Below are 22,511 nucleotides of genomic sequence, written 5' to 3' on the forward strand. Positions count from 1 at the left end.
ACCTTTTTGAGCCTGGGTCACTTTTGGAATCCTGACACAGGGTGATGGGTACAACCACAAAATGGCTGACCCAGGAGGTGGCAAAGCCAACTACAAAATGTCAGGGAGTGAGAAGTAGAACTTGGATAGTAGGGCTTCAGTATTTCATGCACAACTTTGGGCTAATAGGATGCTTTTAAAAATTAACATATTGTTTAAAAATAATTTCATGAATACACATAAAATAAGTATACACATTGAGCCAGCTAAGAAACCTTTGTCCAGCTTCATTTTGCAGTCATTTAGTAATAATTTTCTTGTCACAGTAGCAAATCTGACAACCCCAGGCCAATAGGTATGGGGGGCATGGGAGGGCCAGTCGCTCTTTTTGATCCCCCTTTCCCTCTGTACGGCGCCTCCATTGGAGGGCCTCCAATATATTTTGATTTGGCCAGCCGGATCTGAGGAAAAGGGAGGGAGAGTGAGCGAACATAAGAGAGAGCAATGAAAGCAAGAGAGCAGGAGAGAGTGACAGCGAGGAGGAGAGAGCGAGAGAGAGAGCAACACCAAGAAAGAGAGTGGGAGAGACAGCTGGGGCCGGGTGGGCTGGGGAAGCCAAGGAAAGCGAGGGGGGAGGGGTAAGCCTGAGCAAGTGACAAGGCTCCAAGGGGGTGGCTTCTTCCCTGTCAGCATTCCTCCCCCTTGTGGTCAGAAAAAATTAGAAAAATTTTTTAGGTGTAAGGGACATGTCGCTGGCCACCGAGATCAAGTTAATTCATGACGTAGTATTCCTCATTACTATATATAGGTGTGAAAGCCGGGCAGTGAAGAAAGCTGACAGGAAGGAAGTCACTGGAAAAGACAATCATGCTAGGAATAGCTGAAGGGAAAGAGGAAGACGAGACGCAACATGAGATGGATTGGCTCAGTCAAGGAATCCACGGCCCTCCATTTGCAAGACAGAGCAAGGCTGTTAATGAGAGGACATTTTGGAAGACATTGACCGATTTCCCACTAGCCTTACGCCACTCTCACGCTCCTCGGTGGGGCTTCCGTCGGATTTCACACTGTCTGCCCCGGGGCTGCAACTAGCTTTGCCTTTTTCACGCGGCAAGCAGAAACTGGTTTTTAGAGGATCTTGTTTGCTGCTCGAAAGAGGCGGAGCTAGTTGCAGCCCTGGGGCAGATGGGAAATCCGATGGAAGCCCCGCGAGAAGAGGAGAGTGAGAGCAGCATAAGGCTAGCGGGAAATCGGTCATTAATTCATAGGGTTGCCGTAAGTCAGACTTAATGCACACACAGTGTGGCAACTGGGGAGGAAGATCTGATTTTGTCAGATCTTAGAAGAAGAAGAAGAAGATATTGGATTTATATCCCGCCCTCCACTCCGAAGAGTCTCAGAGCGGCTCACAATCTCCTTTCCCTTCCTCCCCCACAACAGACACCCTGTGAGGTGGGTGGGGCTGGAGAGGGCTCTCACAGCAGCTGCCCTTTCAAGGACATCCTCTGCCAGGGCTATGGCTGACCCAAGGCCATGCTAGCAGATGCAAGTGGAGGAGTGGGGAATCAAACCCAGTTCTCCCAGATAAGAGTCCTCCCCCACAACAGACACCGGTGGGTGGGGCTGGAGAGGGCTCTCACAGCAGCTGCCCTTTCAAGGACAACCTCTGCCAGAGCTATGGCTGACCCAAGGCCATGCTAGCAGGTGCAAGTGGAGGAGTGGGGAATCAAACCCGGTTCTCCCAGATAAGAGTCCGCGCACTTAACCACTACACCAAACTGGCTCTCCATCTCCAGTTTATAGTCTGATATCGTCAGATCTTGGAAACTAAGCAAGCTTGGTACCACCAAGGGAGACTCTGTAGATACAGGGGTGTCAAACTCATTGGTTAGGAGGGCCGAATCTGACATAATTGAGACCATGTCGGGCCGGACCATGCGTGTCATAAAATGTAATGCCAGGCAGTGGAAATATAAACTTTATAAAGGACACAGACAAATACAAATCTCTTTTTTTTTAAACTTAAAATAAAACATGCTTAAAACGTTAGCACTCTTGCAATATTTTGTTTATTTAACATTCTCTGATAACTGACTACTCTTGCTGTGAGGGGCCTCAGCCAATAGAAGGAAGAGAGGCTTGGCTCAGTAGCTCTGTTATGCAGTTGAGAGGACCTGGGAAACAAGTTGTCCCTCCCCTTCCTCCTCAAGGGTGGCGACTCAGCCAATGGAGAAAAGAGAGGCTTTGCTTCATATCTCCTATGTGATTGAGCAAGCCTGGCAAAGCAAGCTGTGATACAGAAGGAAGCTAGAGAGAAAGAGAAGGAAGCAGATGACAGCCATTTGCTTGCGGTCCTGATAGGGACCCCTCTGGGGGCCTGATCCGGCCCTCGGGCTGCATGTTTGACACCCCTGCTGTAGAGGAAGGCAACGGCAAACTACCTCTGCTTCTCGCTTGGAAGCCTCTTGCTGGAGTTGCCATAAGTACTGTTAGAGACTGCTGTACCAGATGTTTTAGTCACTCATCCGATTAAAGTTGTTTTAAGCTATTACTTCAGTCCCTGCGGATCCAGAAATAACAGCACTGCAAGCTGAAGGGAGTTTCGAAAGCAGCATGTGACATAGTGTGGGTGGGGGGAGACGGATTGGTGAAGGGTTAAAAAATTAAATAAAAACACACACCTCGGCTGAGAACATGCAGATGTTTGAATTCTGGACATCATAGATAAGCCATCCATTAAATCACCTTTGCCTTTGATTTAATTTTTATTAAAAGAGGTTCTAAGGTACTGCATTGTATCCAGTACATGATATTTATTACCAAAATTATTAACAAATATACAAAACTTATATATGGAATATTTCTTACATCCACTTATTCCTCGATAATACTGCATTTTGTTTCAAGTAGGTTACCTACAGTATGTAAACGGTTGGAACTCGCATAGTTTGGGAAAGCCCCTACTACCCATATAGTTATCAAATCTTCTTTCATTTTATTTGGCTTTCACTGGTAGCATCTAATTTTTTTTTTCCTTTCACATTTGGCACACAGAAGAAGTATCTACAGTGCAAAAAAAAAGAGGCAATCTTTTTTCCTTGTCGTTCTAAACCAGTGCCACTGGTCTGTTTTTTTTTTTTAAATGCTGAGGTGAGACTCAATATACATTAATTTGATATTAGTTATTAATGCAGATGACCATCGATCAGATGTTATTCAAACGGGGTGCCATTCAACTGCTTTCCACCACCAAGAGCCTTGTGGGCAAGGTGGCAAAATTCAGGCCCCTTTTAAGAACTAAAAGTCTCTTACTGGTGACAGAAACCCCATTCTCTTGATTTTATTTCCCTTCATGTCATGCCTTCGAGAATTCGCTGGCAAGCCATTATTTCGTGAACCAAGACAGGGAGGGCTGAATTCACTGGGATGGCTTTCTGTAGACAATTCCCTTGCGAACTGAAAACTGCACATCTTCCCACCCAAATGTAAAGAACTTAATAAGTTGTCATTAAAATAATAATAGAAAAAGATGATCTAAAGAGGATAATGTCATTCTAGTCCGGGAATGAATTGTTCAAGTTTAGCCGTTTTTTTTAAAAAAGCCCAGGAAAGCCCCTCCCCTTTTCCTTTCCTGTTTATCACTGTTTACAAATGTAACTTTTAACATAACTGAGTAAAGCTGATCCAGGGAGAGCTTGTATGAATTTCCACTCTTCCGCATTCACCCTCAAGCACCATATTGCTATATGTAGTCGGAGGCCACCTCACCCGGGGTCCTCAGATCTGACGAGTACAAATTCCGATGGCTGTGTTGAATATACTCTGCCCGAAACTCTTTGTTACCAAAGGCCCCCGCCATTCCCTTCTGTGGCGCCATACATTTCCGCCAGCTTCTTAAAGCGGGGCCCCCAGTCAGTCAGATAGTCATAGTTTTGCTCTGAGTCTGTTGTCACCGACTGCAAGGAACTGAGCGACTCGGCCACGGAGCCGTTGCCCTCAAACATGTACGTCTGGAGAGAGTCAAAGGGGGGAGCCCAGAGGTCCATATCGGCTTCGTAAAGCTTGGCCAACACGTAGCTGTGAACGCTGCTATCCATCGTGCAGGCCTGAGGAACGTACTTGGAGAGGCTTTCTATTTCGGGCATCATGTCCTGCCTGCTCTTCACGACTACTTGAGCCTCTCTAGGGTTCCAAAGGGCAGAGATGTCGAAGGCTTCGGTGTCTTCCTCCCCTCCCCCTTCATCGTCATATCGTACAATATTCTCATGGATGTTCTCATCTTCGTCGATGATGTAAGGCTGCTTCCGGTGTCTTCTCATCGATAAGATCAGTAGCACCAGCACTATAAGAAACAAGTTAAAAAATGACTTTTTGGGGGGGTTTGGCATTCCAGCACTAACACTCACTGACCCTCCTTCCTCTTTGTGTGTGTCTGTGTTTACATGTTTTCAACATTCTATCTATCTATCTATCTATCTATCTATCTATCTATCTATCTATCTATCTATCATCTATCTTCTATCTTCTATCATCTATCTATCATCTATCTATCCATCTATCATCTATCATCCATCTATCATCCATCTATCTATCTATCTATCTATCTATCTATCTATCTATCTATCTATCTATCTATCTATCTATCTATCTATCTATCTATCTATCTATCTATCTATCTATCTATCATCTACCATCTGTATTTTAAATGCTCTCTGGATTGTTCACTGCCTTGGGGAACCCTAAATATGGTGGAAAGGTGGCATACAAATGTTTTAAACTAAAACAAAACAAAAATAGTGTAAACTTTGAGAAAGCACCTTTTTACCCATTGCAAAACATCCCTGCATCAATGGCTTACTTAGGAAGGATGTCAAGACTGATGGGCTTCTGAACATTGGGGTTTTTTGTAGGAGCTCTTTTGCATATTAGGCCGCACCCCCATGATGTAGGCACTCCTCCAAGAGCTTACAGAGCTTTTAGTACAGGGCCTACTGTAAGCTGCAGGAAGATTGGCTACATCAGGGGTGCATGGACTAATATGCAGAGGAGCTCCTGCTAGAAAAAGAGCCTTTGCCAAATGCAAATCTGAAACAAACACTTTTCACGAAATATTAACTGAAACACAGCACTGTGCTAGTGCAGGCAGTCCTTAATGGGCACTCTGCTTCAGGGAATCTGCGTGAGCCTGAAACAGGCGGGCATGATCCGTCTTCCTTCAAGAAATGCTGCGTCTTGTTTACCTAGCAAGACAAAGACGCAGGCTAAGATGGCAATAAGTGCTCCTCTGCTGAGAGTGACCGGAAGGACGTAGGCCTCTGCGTTGCAGGACATCAGGAGGCCTTTGTCGTCGCAGCTGCAGACGCGGATTGTTACAGTCCCGGTGCTGCTCAGCATGGGGCGTCCATTATCGGCGATCAGGACAGGAAGGTAAAAGGTGTTCTGCTCGTGCTGCCGGAAGCCCGATCTCCTAGTTAAAATCCAAGCTGTATTGTCTGCGGTAAAAGAAAGGGGGGGAAAATACAAAAGAAGTTGGTATTAATTTGTGAAGTGAAAGTATCAGAAGTGGAGACTAGAAAGCTGCTTCTCATTGAACCCCATAAGCACAGAACTTCTTTTTTGACTTTTGATTGCCGTTTCATAGTGCTGAACTTGCAAATGTGTCTGCTCGTTATGAGAAAAGACTGGATTCTTGGACCAGTGTTGGGCTGACAGAGGAGAATCTGCAGGAGAGAATTGCCAAGTAGGAAGAGAACGTTGAGGTCTTCTTTGGCTTTGACTCTCTCTCAACGCCTCTGCACGTGCATCTTTTGAACCCATTTCCCTCAGCTGGGCTTTAATACAAGATAAAATCCTGGTTGGGGGAAAACCTGTCTCTGTGTGTGTTGGGATATTTGGTTAATACAGCAGAGTCTCGCCCAGTCACAGAAGCATAATACCGAGTGCAGTAAATAAATATCCCAAGAAGTATCCTGCAAAAATGGGAAACTTACAATTATTCAAGTGGATCCAATTCACATTCAGGTTGCAGTCAAAAGAAGAGAAAGAAGCCTAATCTAAAGGGTATTTTCCCTGTCACAAATGGCTGTCTTGTCTGGCATCACGTGGGGGGAGCATGAGGGCATCATCTCTACAGAAGCGACTTGTAGAGACACGTGTCTCCTTGGAAGGCCATGTGGATTGAGTGAGAGGACAAGTAAGAGAGGGAGGAAGGGTCAGAGGACAGCTCCCGGGTTAAGACCAAGAGAGGCATCCCATTCAAGTAGATAACACACCTAAGGAACAATTTCACACATGCTAAAGAATGCAGTTTCAATCCGCTTCAACGACAGTTTGCAAGTGAATTTTACCATTTCACTTTGATTTTGCACTAGGCTTGTTCTGGGTGGAGAGCCCTTTTGCGCCTGGTACTTTTCTTTATCTTCTTACAAGCGGTTTCTGCTTGCCGCGGAAAAGCGGCGCACTAACTCACAGCTCCGGGGCAGCTTGCGCAAATCCTGAGAGAAGCGCTGGGGGCAAAAGGGCTCTCTACCCAGAACAAGCCTAGTGCAAAATCGCCTAGTCTTAAATCCAGTTGCAAAGTGCACTGAAAGTGGATTGAAAGGGCATGTGAAAGCACCCCTATACACATTTAGAGTGATGTAGTCTCCACCTCCCCTCCCCCCAAGTCCAGGCATGCTGAATTGCTCACTCCAACAGATAGGGTTTTTTTTTTTGAGCAGGAACGCAGTTCTGGCAGGCTTGGTGGCATGGGTGTGGCCTAATATGTAAATGAATCCCTGCTGGGCTTTTTCTACAAAAAAGCCCTGTGTGAAACAATGGTGATGTCAGGGGGTGTGGCCTAATAGGGGGGATTGGATAAGCATATGGAGCAGAGGTCCATCAGTGGCTATTAGCCACAGCTTATCGTTAGAATTCTGTCTGGGGTAGTGATGCTGTAATCTTGTGCTTGGGGTGGGGCACGGTGGAAGGGCTTCTAGCCCCACTGGTGGACCTCTTGATGGCACTTGGGTTTTTTGGCCACTGTGTGACACAAATGGGCCATTGGCTTGATCCAACATGGCTTCTCTTGTGTTCTTATGAGTTCCTGCTAGGCTTTTGCCACAAAAAAGCACTGCCAACAGGTGAAATGGAAAATCAACAGGTGGCAGAGTGGTTAGGCACCTCTTTTTCACTAGTGTGACGTCAGGGCAAGCATCTAGTTCACCCCTATGAATGTTGGTGGAATTGACAGTTCAGGTGTTGTGCCAAGCCTTTTGTATGCAAGTGACACAGAAATCTGACGCTATAACTATTGTTTGCAAATAACAGGCCGGGATGAGACTCAGGCTGAAAAATGCCATTGTCATCTCCATGAACAGTTTGTGTGGATTTCCCTACTTTTCTTTAGTGGGCTGCTTGCCTTTGCTCTTCTTTAGTGAAGTGTTTGTTTACACTGCGTTGGTGCTGCCACCCAGAAACTGCTTCTGCATGCATGGTCAGGTGAGGACCGGATCGACATGTTTTTTGAGGGGGGGGGCAAAATTAAAAAATGGCGCCTCCTCCTGGGCCATTCTATCTTATGGTTCCATAGAATACAATGCACTCCATACCCAATTTAGTGCCCCCCCCTCTCCATCGGCACCCAGGGCAAGCACCCTCCTCTGCCCCTCCCCCTCGATCTGGCCCTGGCCAGGTCTCCCTATCTGAGGTACAGCACGTACTTCTGGTGGAATGATAGCTGTTGTGTGGGTAACGGATCTGTAATCTGGATGATCTCTATGTGATCTGTACTTGCATGAATTAGCAAAACACTGTGGATCTCAACCCCAGGGAAGTGTATCCATTAGGTTCCTGGCATTGTGGCCATGCATAGAAAAAGGACGTTTTGCATATGACCCTCTCAGTACACATCCCATGACCACCATTTCATTTGGAAAGATACAAGCACCCAGATTTTCGGGCTCCATGTATTTCCTCATTCAGACAAAATTACAATTGTGGAGATCTGGAATCTGGGAGGATTGTATGTTGTATTTTTGTCTCATATGGATGGTCACCAGGCTTTTTTTGAGCAGAACCCAGTTCTGGCTGGCTTGGCATCAGGGGGTGTGACTTAATATGCAAATGAGTGTCTGCTGGGCTTTTTCTTCAAGAAAAGCCCTGATGGTCATACAGCCAGACATAGGTAAAAGGGCTTGGGTTTCTCAGTGTAGCCATACCACTGTGGTAATACATGAGTGGAGTCAAATGCATGGATCGAACCAAAATTGTCTTGTGAAAGGGCTGCATTGACTTGCAAGTGTCTCTGTGTGGAAGGGAAAAATCAATGACATATTAATCCAGTACGGATTTTTTAAAATGTTCTGCAAAACCGGATAAGTGGGAAACGTTTAGAATGCAGTCTCATTTTTGCAGAATATTTGCATTCTGTGATGCAAGCGTATCAATATTTGTGATTAATTAATTTGTGATGGCAACAATGTGTTTAAAAAGTTATTACCGTACTCGCATCTCTAGCATTTCTCAGCCAAATGTTTCTGCTTTGCAGTCCTGTGCTCTCATTAGAAACGAAGGAGCTCAATATTTAAATGAACACAAAAGGGCAAAACCCTTCCGACGACTGACGCGTACCTGTGAGATGTCTACGCTTGCGACTGATAACATGGATGAGTTTGAAAAGTAGTCTTAGCAAGAACGACAGCTCCGTCACTGCCGCCGCCTCAAATTACTTGTTAGGTGGCCTTAGATTGGGGGGAGAGAAAAAGAACTTCTGACGCTAAGAACTTTTCCCAAGCCTCTCATGGATTTTTTATAGCACAGCACCTCGAGGGGGAAATGAACTTCCATTGCTAATCAAGGCAGTGATGGTTTAAAAAAAAATAAATCAACAATGCATTCTCAAAAACCAGGAAGACAAGGTTACAACATGCTTCAGCGAGTCAATGCCCCGAAGATCTTAGCAGCCATTTCCAGATTACTGATATGGTCAGTTCGTTGCTGTAAATACGCTGCTATGAGAAAATATTCTGCTTCTTGCAAGTTCCAACCCTTTTGTAATATAAGGTGACAGGGCTTTTTTTTGGTAGAAAAAGGTCAGCAGGAACTTATTTGCATATTAGGCTACAACCCCTGACATTCACCATTGTTTCACACAGGGTTTTTTTGTAGAAAAAGCCCTTCAGGAAATTTGCATATTAGGCCACACACCCCTCACGCCAAGCCAGCCAGAACTGCATTCCTGTGAGTTCCTGGTCAAAAAACCTCCTGTAAGCTGAACAGATCCACTAATATTCAAAGTTTACTTAAATTATGTATTTATCCTCTGAGTCTTACAGTAACACCCATATGTACCTACAAGCAATACCCCATCTAAGCTGTGGAGTCCTGTGACCAAAAATCCTATTTCGTGAGCTACTGGCTTTAAAGTTGTGAGCTACTTCATAAATTAGTTTGCTCTGGGGTCATTTTTCCTGAGCTAAGAGAAAAACGTGTGAGCCGGAGGCTAAAAAACTATGAGCTGAGTTTCTCCTTCCCCCACTATTTCCTCTTCCCCGTCCCCGAAAGCTCCTGCAGCTTCTCCCTGTTTCCGGCTTCCTTCTCAACTGCCAGCTAACCTATCTTGGTTGCTCCTCTGCCTTCATCGTTCCTTCCTTCCTTCCCTCCTCTAGCCAGGAAAACGATGGGCCATTTTGCAGGGCGTCAGATGTCGGCCTCAGCATAAGTGTGCAGTGGAGAATCTGTGAGAACATGTGGGGGGCTCCTGTTTCTCCGCCGCATCCTCCTTCCGCATCCTCTTTTCCCCTTCCTGGCACCTTTACACCCTCACTTTTCCCTGCTTCACTTTCACCTTTCCACCTACCCGTCACTGAACATTGTACCTGTCTCTCACCTTCAGCTATATTTAACTATTTGCTACATTCAGGGCTTTTTTTGTAGCAGGAACTCCTTTGCATATTAGGCCACACCCCCTGATGTAGCCAGTCCTCCAAGAGCTAACAGGGCTCTTCTTACAGGACCTACTGTAAGCTCTTGGGGAATTGGCTACGTCAGGGGGTGTGGCCTAATATGCAAAGGAGCTCCTGCTACAAAAAAAGCCCTGACTACATTTATACCCCACCTTTTGCCACAATGGGGAACCCAAAGCAGCTTACGCCATTCTCTTTTTTTATCCTTACAACCCTGTGAGGTAAGTTAGGCTAACTGTCCTGTATCACCCAGTGGCCTTCCATGGCAGAGTGGTGATTCAGCCTGGCGTTCCCAGATCCTAGTCTGAAACTCTAACTGCTATGCCACAGTGCCTCGTGTGGTGGGGGTGCTGCAGTAGCAAGCAGCCAGTCCTGACCGAGTCATGCAAGTCGTGTGGTACTAAGTCATCTGGTGGTTGGTTGTGGGCCTGGCCCTGCTGAGTTCTCCCATGGAGGCTAAAATGTCCCTGGCAAGACCTCTGCCCCTTTGCCTCCCTTTTCCTGGGAGAAACCAGGGCTTTGACTGTGGCAATACTGTTATGGTCAGCTAGCAACAGTCACAGATGACGTTTGTTTCTTAAAGGGGCAGGTGCTGCTTTTCTAGGGGAAGTTAACCCTCCGTGCATTTGTTTTTCAGATTTTTCTCTGGTTGGTAGAAAGATTTCTCTTCTGCATTCATGGTTCCAGTCTCTGGATTAAAGTATCCACAAATCTGGCCATGTTGAGAATTAGAGATGTTGACGAAAGGGAGGTATGCCTACTCATTCTTTAATATTGCTTTTTGGTGAGGTGAATGTATTCATGTAGCTAAGAAGTGGCAGGGCTTTTTTTTGTAGCAGGAACTCCTTTGCATATTAGGTCACATCTCCCTGATGTAGCCAATCATCCAAGAGCTTACAGGGCTCTTAGTACAGGGCCTACTGTAAGCTCCAAGAGGATTGGCTACATCAGGGAGGTGTGACATAATATCCAAAAGAGTTCCTGCTACAAAGAAAAGCCCTGAGTAGTGGGCATTTTAGTCCAGTGGTATTTTTTTGTCAGTTCTCAAGATATGGGAATAATTACTTTCACCACTAGGTGATGCTGCAGTAGTGTTTATTTCACTACTGTTTATCTTGCTACCATTCCTTTCCAAGCTCAACTGAAATTTTTCCAGGTGTGCCAGGCAGCTAGGAAAAAATGGCTAAGGGGTAATCTTAGGCAGTACAGGGTTCATTTTGAAAGTCATATATAAGGAGCTTTCACACATGCTAAATAAAGCACTTTCGATGCACTTCGCAACTGGATTTTACTGTTTGAAATGGCAAAATCCACTTGCAAATGGTTGCTGAAGCGGATCGAAACCGTGTTATTTGGAATGTGTGAAAGCGACCATGGGCTTGCCCCTGTATAACCATTTCTTCCTCAGCTGATATGGTCCTCTCAGGACTCCCGCCTTAGAAATGAGTTTGACAGTTGATGAAGGAGGTTGGCCTAGCTTATGTTCAGAGCATCCTGGGAAAGCATCGCCATCTCTAGGATGCAGCTGCAGAAAATGATGCTCTATGATAGAGATAGCTCCTAACCAGGGCTTTTTTAGTAGCAGGAACTCCAGTTTGGTGTAAGTGGTTGAGTGTACGGACTCTTATCTGGGAAAACCAGGTTTGATTCCCCACTCCTCCACTTGCAGCTGCTGGAATGGTCTTGGGTTAGCCATAGCTCTTGTAGGAGTTGTCTTTGAAAGGGCAGCTGCTGTAAGAGCTCTCTCAGCCCCACCCACCTCACAGGGTGTCTGTTGTTGGGGGGGGGGAGGTAAAAGGAGATAGTGAGCCGCTCTGAGACTCTTGAGATTCAGAGTATAGGGCAGGATATAAATCCAATATCATAATCATAATCTTCTCCTCCTATTAGCCCCCCCCCCCTTACGTAGCCAATCCTCCTGGACTTTACAATAGGCCCTGTACTAACAGCCCTGTAAGCTCCAGGAGGATTGGCTACATCAGGGGTGTGTGGCCTAATATGCACAGGAGTTCCTGCTACAAAAAAGCCCTGCTCCTAACTAGAGCCTCCTGGGCCCCTGTGAAGGCTCCACTAGCTGAGGAGTTTGTGAGTGAGGTGGATTTCTAGTACCTACCAAAGTGGCTGTTTCAGCATACCTGGCTCTTGGTTTTTGTTTTTAAATCTCTGCAGGGCTTTTTTTTTTGGTAGAAAAAGCACAGCAGGACAAGGGTGCCCTCTGTCCCCTTTGGTATTTATAATGACGCTGGAAATACTGCTTATGCAAGTTCAAGAAGATAAGGAGATAGAGGGTTTGAAATTAAAAGGCTTCTCTTACAGAGCGTTTGCAGATGATGTAATGTTTATAAATGAAAACCCAACTCAAGTTACACCGCTGCTGCTCCAAAAAAATAAAAATATGGTGAGCTGGCAGGCTTTTATGTAAATAAAGAGAAAACAAAAATTTTGTGTAAAAATATGTCAAAATCTAATTACAAAATTTAACAAACTGTGAAGTGGCCTATAAAGTAAAGTATTTAGGAGTAGAAATCACAACAAAGAATATTGACTTATTTAAAAACAAATATGAAAAGCTTTGGCAGAAAATTGACGTGGACTTACAAAAATGGAATAAGTTGAATTTGTCTATTCTGGGTAGAATATTGACAATAAAAATGAATGTATTACCAAGAATAATGTTCTTGTTTCAAATGATACCAATAGTGAAAGAAGATAAACAATTTCATAAATGGCAGAGGAAACTTTCGGAATTTATATGGGCTGGCAAGAAATCAAGAATTAAGATGAGGATCCTGACAGACGCTAAAGAAAGGGGAGGCTTCCAAGTACCGGATTTAAGACTATATCATGATGCAGTTTGTTTGGTATGGATTAAGGATTGGATAGTGTTATTAAACAGAAAATTATTAACATTAGAAGGCCATGGAAAGGTTTTTGGTTGGCATGCATATTTGTGCTATGGGAAAAGTAAAATGGATGGTTTTTTCTCACATCATTATGTAAGAAGTAGTTTGATTAAAACTTGGTTGAAATACCAAAAATATGGAGATGAGAGGAAACCGCTGTGGATTGTGCCAACGGAAGTAATAAAGTTATATTCGGATATTGAGGAAGAGAAATGGTTACCATATAAACAATTGTTAAAAATACAAGGAGGCAAAGCAGAATTAAAATCAGTGGAAGAATTGGATTATAAATTTAATTGGTTTCAATGGTTACAAATTAAAAGTCTGCTGAAGCAGGATATTAGGAATGAAGGAATAAGACAAGAACAAAACAGAAATGGAGAAAATGCTGTTTGGTGAGGACGCAAAATTGATCTCAAGAGTATATAAACTGTTACTGAAATGGTCTACAGAGGAAGAAGTCGTAAAATCTCAAATGATAAAGTGGGCAATTAATATAAACAAGGAAATTCAGATGGGAATATTTGTGGAAGAACTCTATGAAAATATCAACATGTAATAACATAAAAGCAAATTGTTACAAAATGTTGTATAGATGGTATATGACACCAAAAAAACATGTCGAAAATAATCAGATGTCTGATCGATGTTGGAAATGTAAAAAACATGAAGGGTCCTTCTACCATATGTGGTGGGCTTGTGAAAGGGTTGTACAATATTGGCAAATGATCCAACAAGAAATGTCAAAGATTTTGGGATACAAAGTGAAGAAGGCACCAGAAATCGTTTTGTTGGGATTACAAATAGAAAATTTTCCGAAGCAAGACAGAACATTATTTTGGTACGTGCTTTCAGCTGCACGGACATTGTATGCGCAGTTGTGGAAGCAAAATAAAATTCCAGAAAAATGGGACTGGGTTATGAAAACTATGCACTGGAGTGAAATGGACAAATTAACAAGAACACTAAAGGAACTTGATATGGAAAAATTTAATAATGAATGGCGAAAGTTTCAGAACTATGTGGAAGAACATTGGAGAGTGAAAGGACACTTGGTGATATTTGATAATGGATAACTTGTTTATTAGCTATTTTTAATTTACTGGAATTATTATTATTATTAAATTATTTTGTTCTTTCTTAAAAGATTATAATTAGATAATATGATTTAATTTAGTAATATACTGGATCATTAATTGAATGAAGTAATAACCATAAAGGAGTATAAGTTCCTTTTTTCTTTTTAAATAGTTTTTTTTTTAAAAATGTTAAATTACCTTTATTGCTTTTATATAGTAAGTAACATTGGGGAAGTCTTGAAAGGGAGGAGGGGAGGTGGAAAATGTGATGGAACATATTGACTTTTATTTGAGAGAAGTAAACGAAACAGTGATATAATATGCTGTAGAATAATAAAAATTGTTTTTACAAAAAAGCACAGCAGGAACTCATTTGCATATTAAGCCACACCCCTGAGGGCGGCATTGCTTCAAACAGGGCTAATCCCAGCAGGAACTCATTTGCATACTAGGCCACACCCCTGATGCCAAGGCAGCCAGAACTGTGTTCCTGCAAAAAAAAAAAAAAAGAGCCCTGAATCTCTGTTTTATTTGTTAATTGGTGTTTATGTCCTTGCAACTTTTTTGTTACACCTTGGATCCCAGGAAATACAGCAGGACATTAATATTACCGATAAAGACAATTTGAAAAGTTATAAGCACAGTGATAAATAGAGTACGTTTATCTCTGCATATAAGAGGATAGCTCCCCTATTTCAGCTCTTGCAACCAGTTTCCCTGTGTTTTGAAAGGATTCTTTAAAAGGTTTTTCTCCCCTCTAGCTTTATCACTTTCAGAAATTGTACCTTATTTCTGTGCCATACGTCATCCCATAGGACTCATTGATATTTTTTTGTAAAGTAAGAAACTATTAATTTAATGTTAAAAGGTAAAGGTAGTCCCCTGTGCAAGCACCAGTCATTTTTGACTCTGGGGTGACGCTGCTTTCATAATGTTTTCACAGCAGACTTTTTACGGGGTGGTTTGCTTCCCCAGTCATCTATACTTTCCGCCCAGCAAGCTGGGTACTCATTTTACCGACCTCGGAAGGATGGAAAGTTGAGTCAACCTGGAGCCGGCTACCTGAACCAGCTTCTGCTGGGATCATACTCAGGTTGTGAGCAGAGGGCTCCGACTGCAGTACTGCAGATTTACCACTCTGCGCCACGGGGCTCTTAAGGTAAAGGTAGTCCCCTGCACAAGCACCAGTAGTTTCTAACTCTGGCGTGACGTTGCATCACAACATTTTCGTGGCAGACTTTTTACGGGGTGGTTTACCATTAACTTCTCCAGCCATCTACACTTTCCCCCCAGCATGGGTGCTCATTTTACCAACCTTGGAAGGATGGAAGGCTGAGTCAACCTTGAGCTGGCTACCTGAACCCAACTTCTGCTGGGATCGAACTCAGGTCGTGAGCAGAGAGTTTGACTGCAGTACTGCAGCTTTACCACTCTGTGCCACAGGCTCTTCATTTAGTGTTACAAGAGAACAGAAGTAATCTCAGAGGGGGAAACCCCCACGCAATCCCTTTTCTGTGCTCCTGGCGGAAAAGCTCAGAACCCGAGAAGAGAGCCAAATACTTCTCCTCTGATTCGTGTCCCATTTCCAGTTTCAAGCTTGACCCTTTTAAAAACATCTACTTTTCAGCAAAAACCCTATTCCGAGGAGATGCCCTCAGGATGACAAGGCGGCTTTGGATTTGCACGACACTGGCGTTATTTCCTCAAAATAAAAGAACCTGTCAGGACAAAATGTGTACAGAGGGGCCAACTCGGTACAACTGTAGAGAATGTAAAATTATCTGTCATTTTATCACTGCCTTTCAGGGGCAGGTGTCGCTGGGCATTACTGGCCGTGGCAATCTCCTGAGGTAGTGCTAAGGCTCGGCCTCTCAAGCCCAACTCGCTGAAGAGGACGTTACTTAGCATAACAAACGGGCGTCCGCTCCAATTACCTTGATTGTCCCTCAGAGTGAAATTGGGGTTGTTGGCTGCCTCCGGCGCCAGGCTGTAGTAGAAGTGCTGTCCCTCTTGCGGGTCATCTGGGTCGACAGCGCTCACTGTCTGAACCAGCTGTAGGACACAGGGACAGAACAAAAAGAACGATGACAGCTCCAGTGGGGGGGGGGGGGGGGGAGAAACAGCTTTTCAGGATTACGCTTTGAAAACAAAAAGCCAGCAGAGCGGTTGGAGAGGGGAGAACTGCAAAAGCAGTGAGGAATGTGCAAGAGACAATGGTTAGGCAAAACACCCCATACCAAAAGGTTATAAGAACACAAATGCGGCCTACTGGATCAGACTGGAGGTCCACCTATTGCAGCATTCAGCAGTAAAGATTGGGTTGCCAGTCTCCAGGTGGGGGACGGGAGAAAACCCTAAGGTTCTGTGATAACCAACTGCCAAAGAGGCATAAAGACACTTATAAAAAGGTAAAGGTAGCCCCCTACGCAAGCACCAATCGTTTCCGACTCGGGTGACGTTGCTTTCACGTTTTCACGGCAGACTTTTTACAGGGTGGTTTGCTATTGCCTTCCCCAGTCATCTACACTTCCCCCCCAGCAAGCTGGGGACTCATTTTACCGACCTCGCAAGGATGGAAGGCTGAGTCAACCTCGAGTCGGCTACCTGAACCAGCTTCCGCTGGGACTGAACTCAGGTCGTGAGCAGAGGGCTCCGACTGCAATACTGCAGCTTTACCACTCTGTGCTATGGGGCCACTAATACAGATTATACGAATAATTAATGCTAATACAAAGACACTTATACAAATATACAAAACACACTTCTATATTATTCCAATTACTCTCAGGCAAACCATCTTATAGACATACCCTGATATACACAACACCTAAAGCGAAAACAAAGGAAAGACACAATCTAGAAAGTTCATAATAAGCAGCCCCACGTAGTCTACGATCAGTCCTTCTCCATTCAAAGGAATCCTTGGTTGAGTTGCACCTGAGGAGGCCCTATAGTGTTTCTGAGTAGTTCCAATTCCAAATATGTTATGTACACAGCATCACACAGCGACGAGGTAATACTTTTGTTGTGTTGTGTTAAAACAATTTTATTGGTAACATATGGTAATAAATCTATATCTTACATCTTTAAAAACTTCTTTTATCTACCCCATATATTACTTTCTACCCACTTCTCCCCCCGTTACTTGACCCCCACCAGTGTTATTTACTTAAAAAGCAAATATTTAAAGGTACCCTTAACTATTAAAACAAAAATTTATATTCTTTTAAAAACTTAATCATTATCAAAAATTGTCCAATGTCCTTTTATTTTCCACTCTTTTTCTTCTAAACTTTTCCCACTCCGTCTTAAAAACTTCTAAATCATAATCTCTTAATATTCTTGTTAATTTGTCCATTTCACTCCATGTCATAACTTTTATAATCCAATCCCATTTCTCTGGTATTTTTTCTTGCTTCCACAACTGTGCATACAATGTCCTAGCAGCTGAGAGCAAGTACCAGATTAAAGTTCTATCTTCTTTTGGAAATTTTTCCATTTGTAATCCCAACAAAAAAGTCTCTCGTATCCCCTCGTTTCACTGGAAGCTTTGACCCCTTTTCAATAACTCTATCAGAGCACAGCAAGATTCCAAATCTTTGCACACAATTAAGTTACAATTTTCAAAAGGTCTTGCCTTTTGAATATAAAGTGCTACCTTGTTGCTGTGTTATGCTGTGTATATAACATATTGTGAATATCGCAAGGGGTCTAGTTGGTATCCAAAAAATTTGATACCTTCTACACATTTCAGGATGGTGGAAGACGGGAGGGCCTGGCGTGACTGCCCATGGGGTCGCAGAGAGTCGGACTCGACTGTGCGACTGAACAACAGCAACACGTTTCAGATAACAAACTAGCCCCACACACTGCTTCCAGATTTGGGGGACATTTTTCTGATTGCTCCCCTTTTTGCATAAACTTCGATACCTTTGTGGACAAATTCTGGACATCCTGTAATGTCTGTCAAACTTGTGTAAATTGTGCAGGGGCATCAGCAGGGACAAAACCAGCTGATCTCCCTCCCTGGTGATGTCCTTCTTGTCCATTTTCGTGTGAATTCCTCCCTTGGAATCTCTATACCACACCTCATCAAGTTTGTTTCCCCGAGCACAAAACAATTCTCCCATTTGTGTTCCTCCTAAACAAGGTCCATCTGCCCCTCCATCTAAAAAGGTGTGGGATACTTTATTGTTTGGCAAAGTTATCTGACACTCCACACCACTATATAAAAAAGGTAAAGGTACTCCCCTGTGCAAGCACCAGTCGTTTCTGACTCTGGGGTGATGTTGCCTTCACGTTTTCATGGCAGACTTTTTACGGGGTGGTTTGTCATTGCCTTCCCCAGTCATCTACACTTTCCCCCCAGCAAGCTGGGGACTCGTTTGACTGACCTCGGAAGGATGGAAGGCTGAGTCAACCTTGAGCTGGCAACCTGAACCTGGCTTCCACCGGGATCGAACTCAAGTTGTGAGCAGAGCTTAGGACTGCAGTATTGCAGCTTTACCGCTCTGCACCATGGGGCTCTTCTCCACACCAGTATGCTATAGTGTTAACCTACAAACCTTATCAACGGTGAGAATAACCACTTAGACTACGTATGGATAAACTTATCAGCTCTCACTCCTGTTCTAGTCGTTTGTGCCATATTCATATCTCATGTGCATGTCCAACCCTTTGGCAGATCGTTAACATATACTTTGACTCTCCAGTGAGGCCTCCCAGAAGTAACCCTCAGTCCTTAGAATTCTCCCCTTTCTTCTTCGGGTAAAGAAGAAGACAACTGCAGATTTATACCCCACCCTTCTCTCTGAATCAGAGTCTCAGAGCGGCTTACAATCTCCTTTATCTTCCTTCCCCACAACAGACGCTCTGTGAGGTGGGTGGGGCTGAGAGAGCTCTCCCAGCAGCTGCCCTTTCAAGGACAACTCCTGCGATAGCTATGGTTGACCCAAGGCCATTCCAGCAGCTGCAAGCGGAGGGAGTGGGGAATCAAACCCGGTTCTTCCAGATAAGAGTCCGTGCACTTCACCACTACACCAAACTGGATCTTCCAGTCAAAGGCTGGAATATATTTCTAACTTCAACATTAGGTGGTTCAATCTTCTGTCCCGCTGTGTCTCACTCCCATAGGCTCAGTTGGGTGACTGGGTAGAAAACTGCTCCGAATGTGTGAGCAGCTGTGGGTTGTAGTCCAGCCTCCCTCTGCTACATGGTGATGCTCAGGCTATTCCCGTGGACCAAGCTATGAGCTTTGCCTGCATGCCAGTTGCTCCCCCCCTCCAGCTGAGGGAGCCAAAGCAATGCCCCCATTTTGCAACCTGGGTGCCTTCTCCCAATGGGCTACTGGGGAGCTGATGGAACTGACTTTTGGGGAAAGTACACTTGACACCTGAAGCTGCCTTATACTGAATCAGGCCACTGGTCCATTAATATTAGTGCTATCTACTTGGCGCAGTGGCGAGCCCCGTGGCGCAGAGTGTTAAAGCTGCAGTACTGCAGTCCTAAGCTCTGCTCACGACCTGATCCCTGGTGGAAGCTGGGTTTTCAGATAGCCAGCTCCAGGTTGACTCAGCCTTTCATCCTTCCAAGGTTGGTAAAATGAGTACCCAGCTTTTGCTGGGGGGGAGTGTAGATAACTGGGGAAGGCAGTGGCAAACTACCCCGTACAAAGTCTGCCGTGAAAACATTGTGAAAGCAACGTCACCCCAGAGTCGGAAACGACTGGTGCTTGCACAGGGGACCTTTCCTTTCCTTGTCTACTTGGACTGGCTAAAGACAGCACAACTGAAGTTATAGTGACCAAATAACTAAGAATGTATTGAAACAGAATCACACAGATATGTTCAATAAAAGATTAAATGGTAATAACGATTCCCCCAAAGTTTCACAGTTCCATTAAAGGAGTCCCAATGAACAGGTCGACTTGATTTTTCCCGCTTCGAATCCTCTTCTAGCATAGGGTGCTCCAACCACATCTCTCAACCAAAGGCAAAAGCTCAGAAAACAATATCAGCGTTTCTGATGCATCAATAAGTTGCAAAAAGCTGCAAAACCCACAAAATTCTTTTTCAGTGCGTCCAAAGACTGCACATAGAGTTCCCAATGGACAAATGGGACAGAAAGTCTCCAGTAAGATTTCAGAATGGCATTAAACTCCAAAAAGCTCAAGGCAGCAGCTCTCCGAGGTCTCAGGTCAAAGGCTCAGTGGCAGAGCATCTGCTTGGCATGCAGAAGGTCCCAGGTTCAATCTCTAGCATCTCCGGTTAAAGGGATCTGGCAGAAGGTGATGTGAAAGGGAGCCGCTGCCAGTCAGAGCAGACAATAGTGTTTTTCCTTGATGGACCGATGGTCTGATTCACTGTAAGGCAGCTTCATGTGTCAAGATCCTTCACGTCACCTGATCCTTTTAACTGGAGATGCCGGGGATTGAACCTGGGACCTTCTGCAAACAAGGCAGATTCTCTACCACTGAGCCTGCCTCCAATATGTTCCCATGTACCTGTCCTAGAGTTTACAGTGCAGTTTCTCTTTCTGTTGGAAAAGCATAACACAGTGGAGTATTAACATAGAAGTTGGCAACAGTTTCATACAAAGTTCTGAACTTCCCACCTGTCCAGGCTTTGCATTTTCACACACGAAAGCCTCGTAGAACCTGGGGAATTCGGGAGCGTTGTCGTTCACATCCAGGACTCTGACTGTGACTGCCACGCTGCCCACTTGGGAAGGGTTGTCTGAAAGAAAGCAGGACACATTAGAACCAGGGAGCCTCTTCCGTGGCGTATTAAACCAAAGTATGTGACTCTGTACTGGAAACCACACAGGTGGGCAAGCAGTGTGTTAAGGCAGACATGTGGTTGCACTTTTCAAATTCTGTTTCAATGGCTGACGTGACTGCCAGCTTCCCAGTTTTATATATCAAAACATCTGTTGAATTTGCTTCTTGGATTTCTTTTTTATAAAACTGGAAGAGCAAGCTCTTCGAGGATTGGCTACATCACAGGGGTGTGGCCTAATATGCAAAGGAGTTCCTGCCACAAAACCCTGGGCTTTAGTGATGTACAGTTTAGCTCTCTTCACAGAGTTGACAACCTCCATGAAACAACACATGGGGACTACACAAGGGGCTGCAGTAGGCCCATGACCCAATTAGGGGTTGCTTGGAAGTGCCAATTATATGGATCTGCACCTCCTCCCAGATCCATGCAATCAACCACAGCACACTGCACAATCACAGGGCCTCCAGAAAGGGCCACTGCAATTGCACAAATCGTGGCGGCCATATTTGGCCACTATATATAGGACAATCACATGGCAGGCTGCGTGTTCATGCAATGCCTACTGGATCATGGAGCCTTTGGGCTTTTGGAACTCATGAAGAGTCCCACGGGAGAGGGGGAGCTGCCACCAAAGAAGACATGTCTAGTTCTCTTCCATCTTTATAAAACTCATGATGTCACATGATGTCATCATGCCATGGTGGGAGGAGGTGAACTTGTAGCATGATGACATCACACGTTATCATGAATTTCACTGCCTGTTCCTGGGAAGAGGCTAAGAACAGGAAACAAGGCTGCTGTGTGTGATGTTATAATGTGTTATCCACAGTGTGGTGTCCAATGTTCCCTTTAAGTTGCGGAGTCTTGTGAGCAAAAATTCCACTTTGTGGGCTACTGGCATTAAAGTTGTGAGCTAATGAATAAATGAGTGTGCTCTGGGGCCATCCTTCCTGAGCTGAGACAAAAATGTGCAAGCCAGAGGCTAAAATACTGTGAGCTACCTCCAGGCCCGGCTCTGGGGCAAATAGCGCCCCAGGCAGACCAACTGCCCACCACCCCCTCCACAAGGGCACCCCTGTACTCCCCCCCTGCGGCGGCACCCGTGTCGTGCTCTGCTCCCCTCTGGTGCTTACAGGAGCGACATGAACCTCCTGCGTCCGCGCTTCCTGCTGTTCGCTATTAAGAGAATGGGTACCAAAGTGCGGAAGCAGGAGGATCGTGTCACTCCTCTGCACCCCCCTGCACTCTGCACCCCCTCCCCTGTGGCGCTTACAGGAGCGACCTGATCCTCCTTCCGTGCTTCGGGGGTCGTTCTCTTAATAGCGAGCAGCAGGAAGGGGCTTTGAAGCCCCTTCCTGCTGCTCGCTATTAAAAGAACACCCGCCGAAGCGCGGAAGCAGGAGGATCGCGTCACTCCTGTAAGCGCCACAGGGGTGGCCTCTGGGAAGCACATGGGGAGGAGGAGGGAAAGGGCCGGGCAGAGGAGGAGAACGGTGGGCGAGGGGGGAAGGACCGGGTGGGCGGAGGAAGAAGACCGCGGGCAAGCGGGGAAAGGGCCAAGCTACTGAGGAAGAGAAGGTCCAGGGGGGTGGAGGAAGAGGACAGCAGGTGAGGGGGGGGGAAGGGGCAGGTGGGCTTCTGAGAAGGGCCAGCGGGCGGAGGAAGAGGGCGGTGGGCGAGCTACTGGGGGCGGGAAGGGGCAATCGGCAGCGGCGGGGAAGGGAGGAAGTGCGGAGGAAGGTATGGGAGTGGGCTGGTGGTGGTGGCGGCGGGGAAAGGCAGACTACGCGGTTGTCTTGGGCACAGGGAGGGGGGAGCCCAATTTGG

The 22,511-nt window shown here is 45.2% G+C and overlaps 1 protein-coding gene across 1 annotated transcript in view; it reads right to left on the reverse strand.

The window, feature by feature from the left end:
• Positions 1-2,731: 2,731 nt before the first annotated feature.
• Positions 2,732-22,511, reverse strand: part of CDH20 (cadherin 20) — a 99,854-nt gene continuing 80,074 nt past the window's right edge. The window contains exons 8-11 of the mRNA XM_060244285.1: positions 20,518-20,639; positions 15,840-15,957; positions 5,220-5,471; positions 2,732-4,321 (exon numbers count right to left, since the gene is read on the reverse strand). Coding sequence (XP_060100268.1) covers positions 3,819-4,321; positions 5,220-5,471; positions 15,840-15,957; positions 20,518-20,639 — 995 coding nt within the window. The 3' untranslated portion in view covers positions 2,732-3,818. The remainder of the gene's footprint in view (positions 4,322-5,219; positions 5,472-15,839; positions 15,958-20,517; positions 20,640-22,511) is intronic.

Source organism: Heteronotia binoei, chromosome 7 (genome assembly GCF_032191835.1).
Source record: "Heteronotia binoei isolate CCM8104 ecotype False Entrance Well chromosome 7, APGP_CSIRO_Hbin_v1, whole genome shotgun sequence".
In the NCBI taxonomy this organism is placed as follows: Eukaryota; Metazoa; Chordata; class Lepidosauria; order Squamata; family Gekkonidae; genus Heteronotia; species Heteronotia binoei.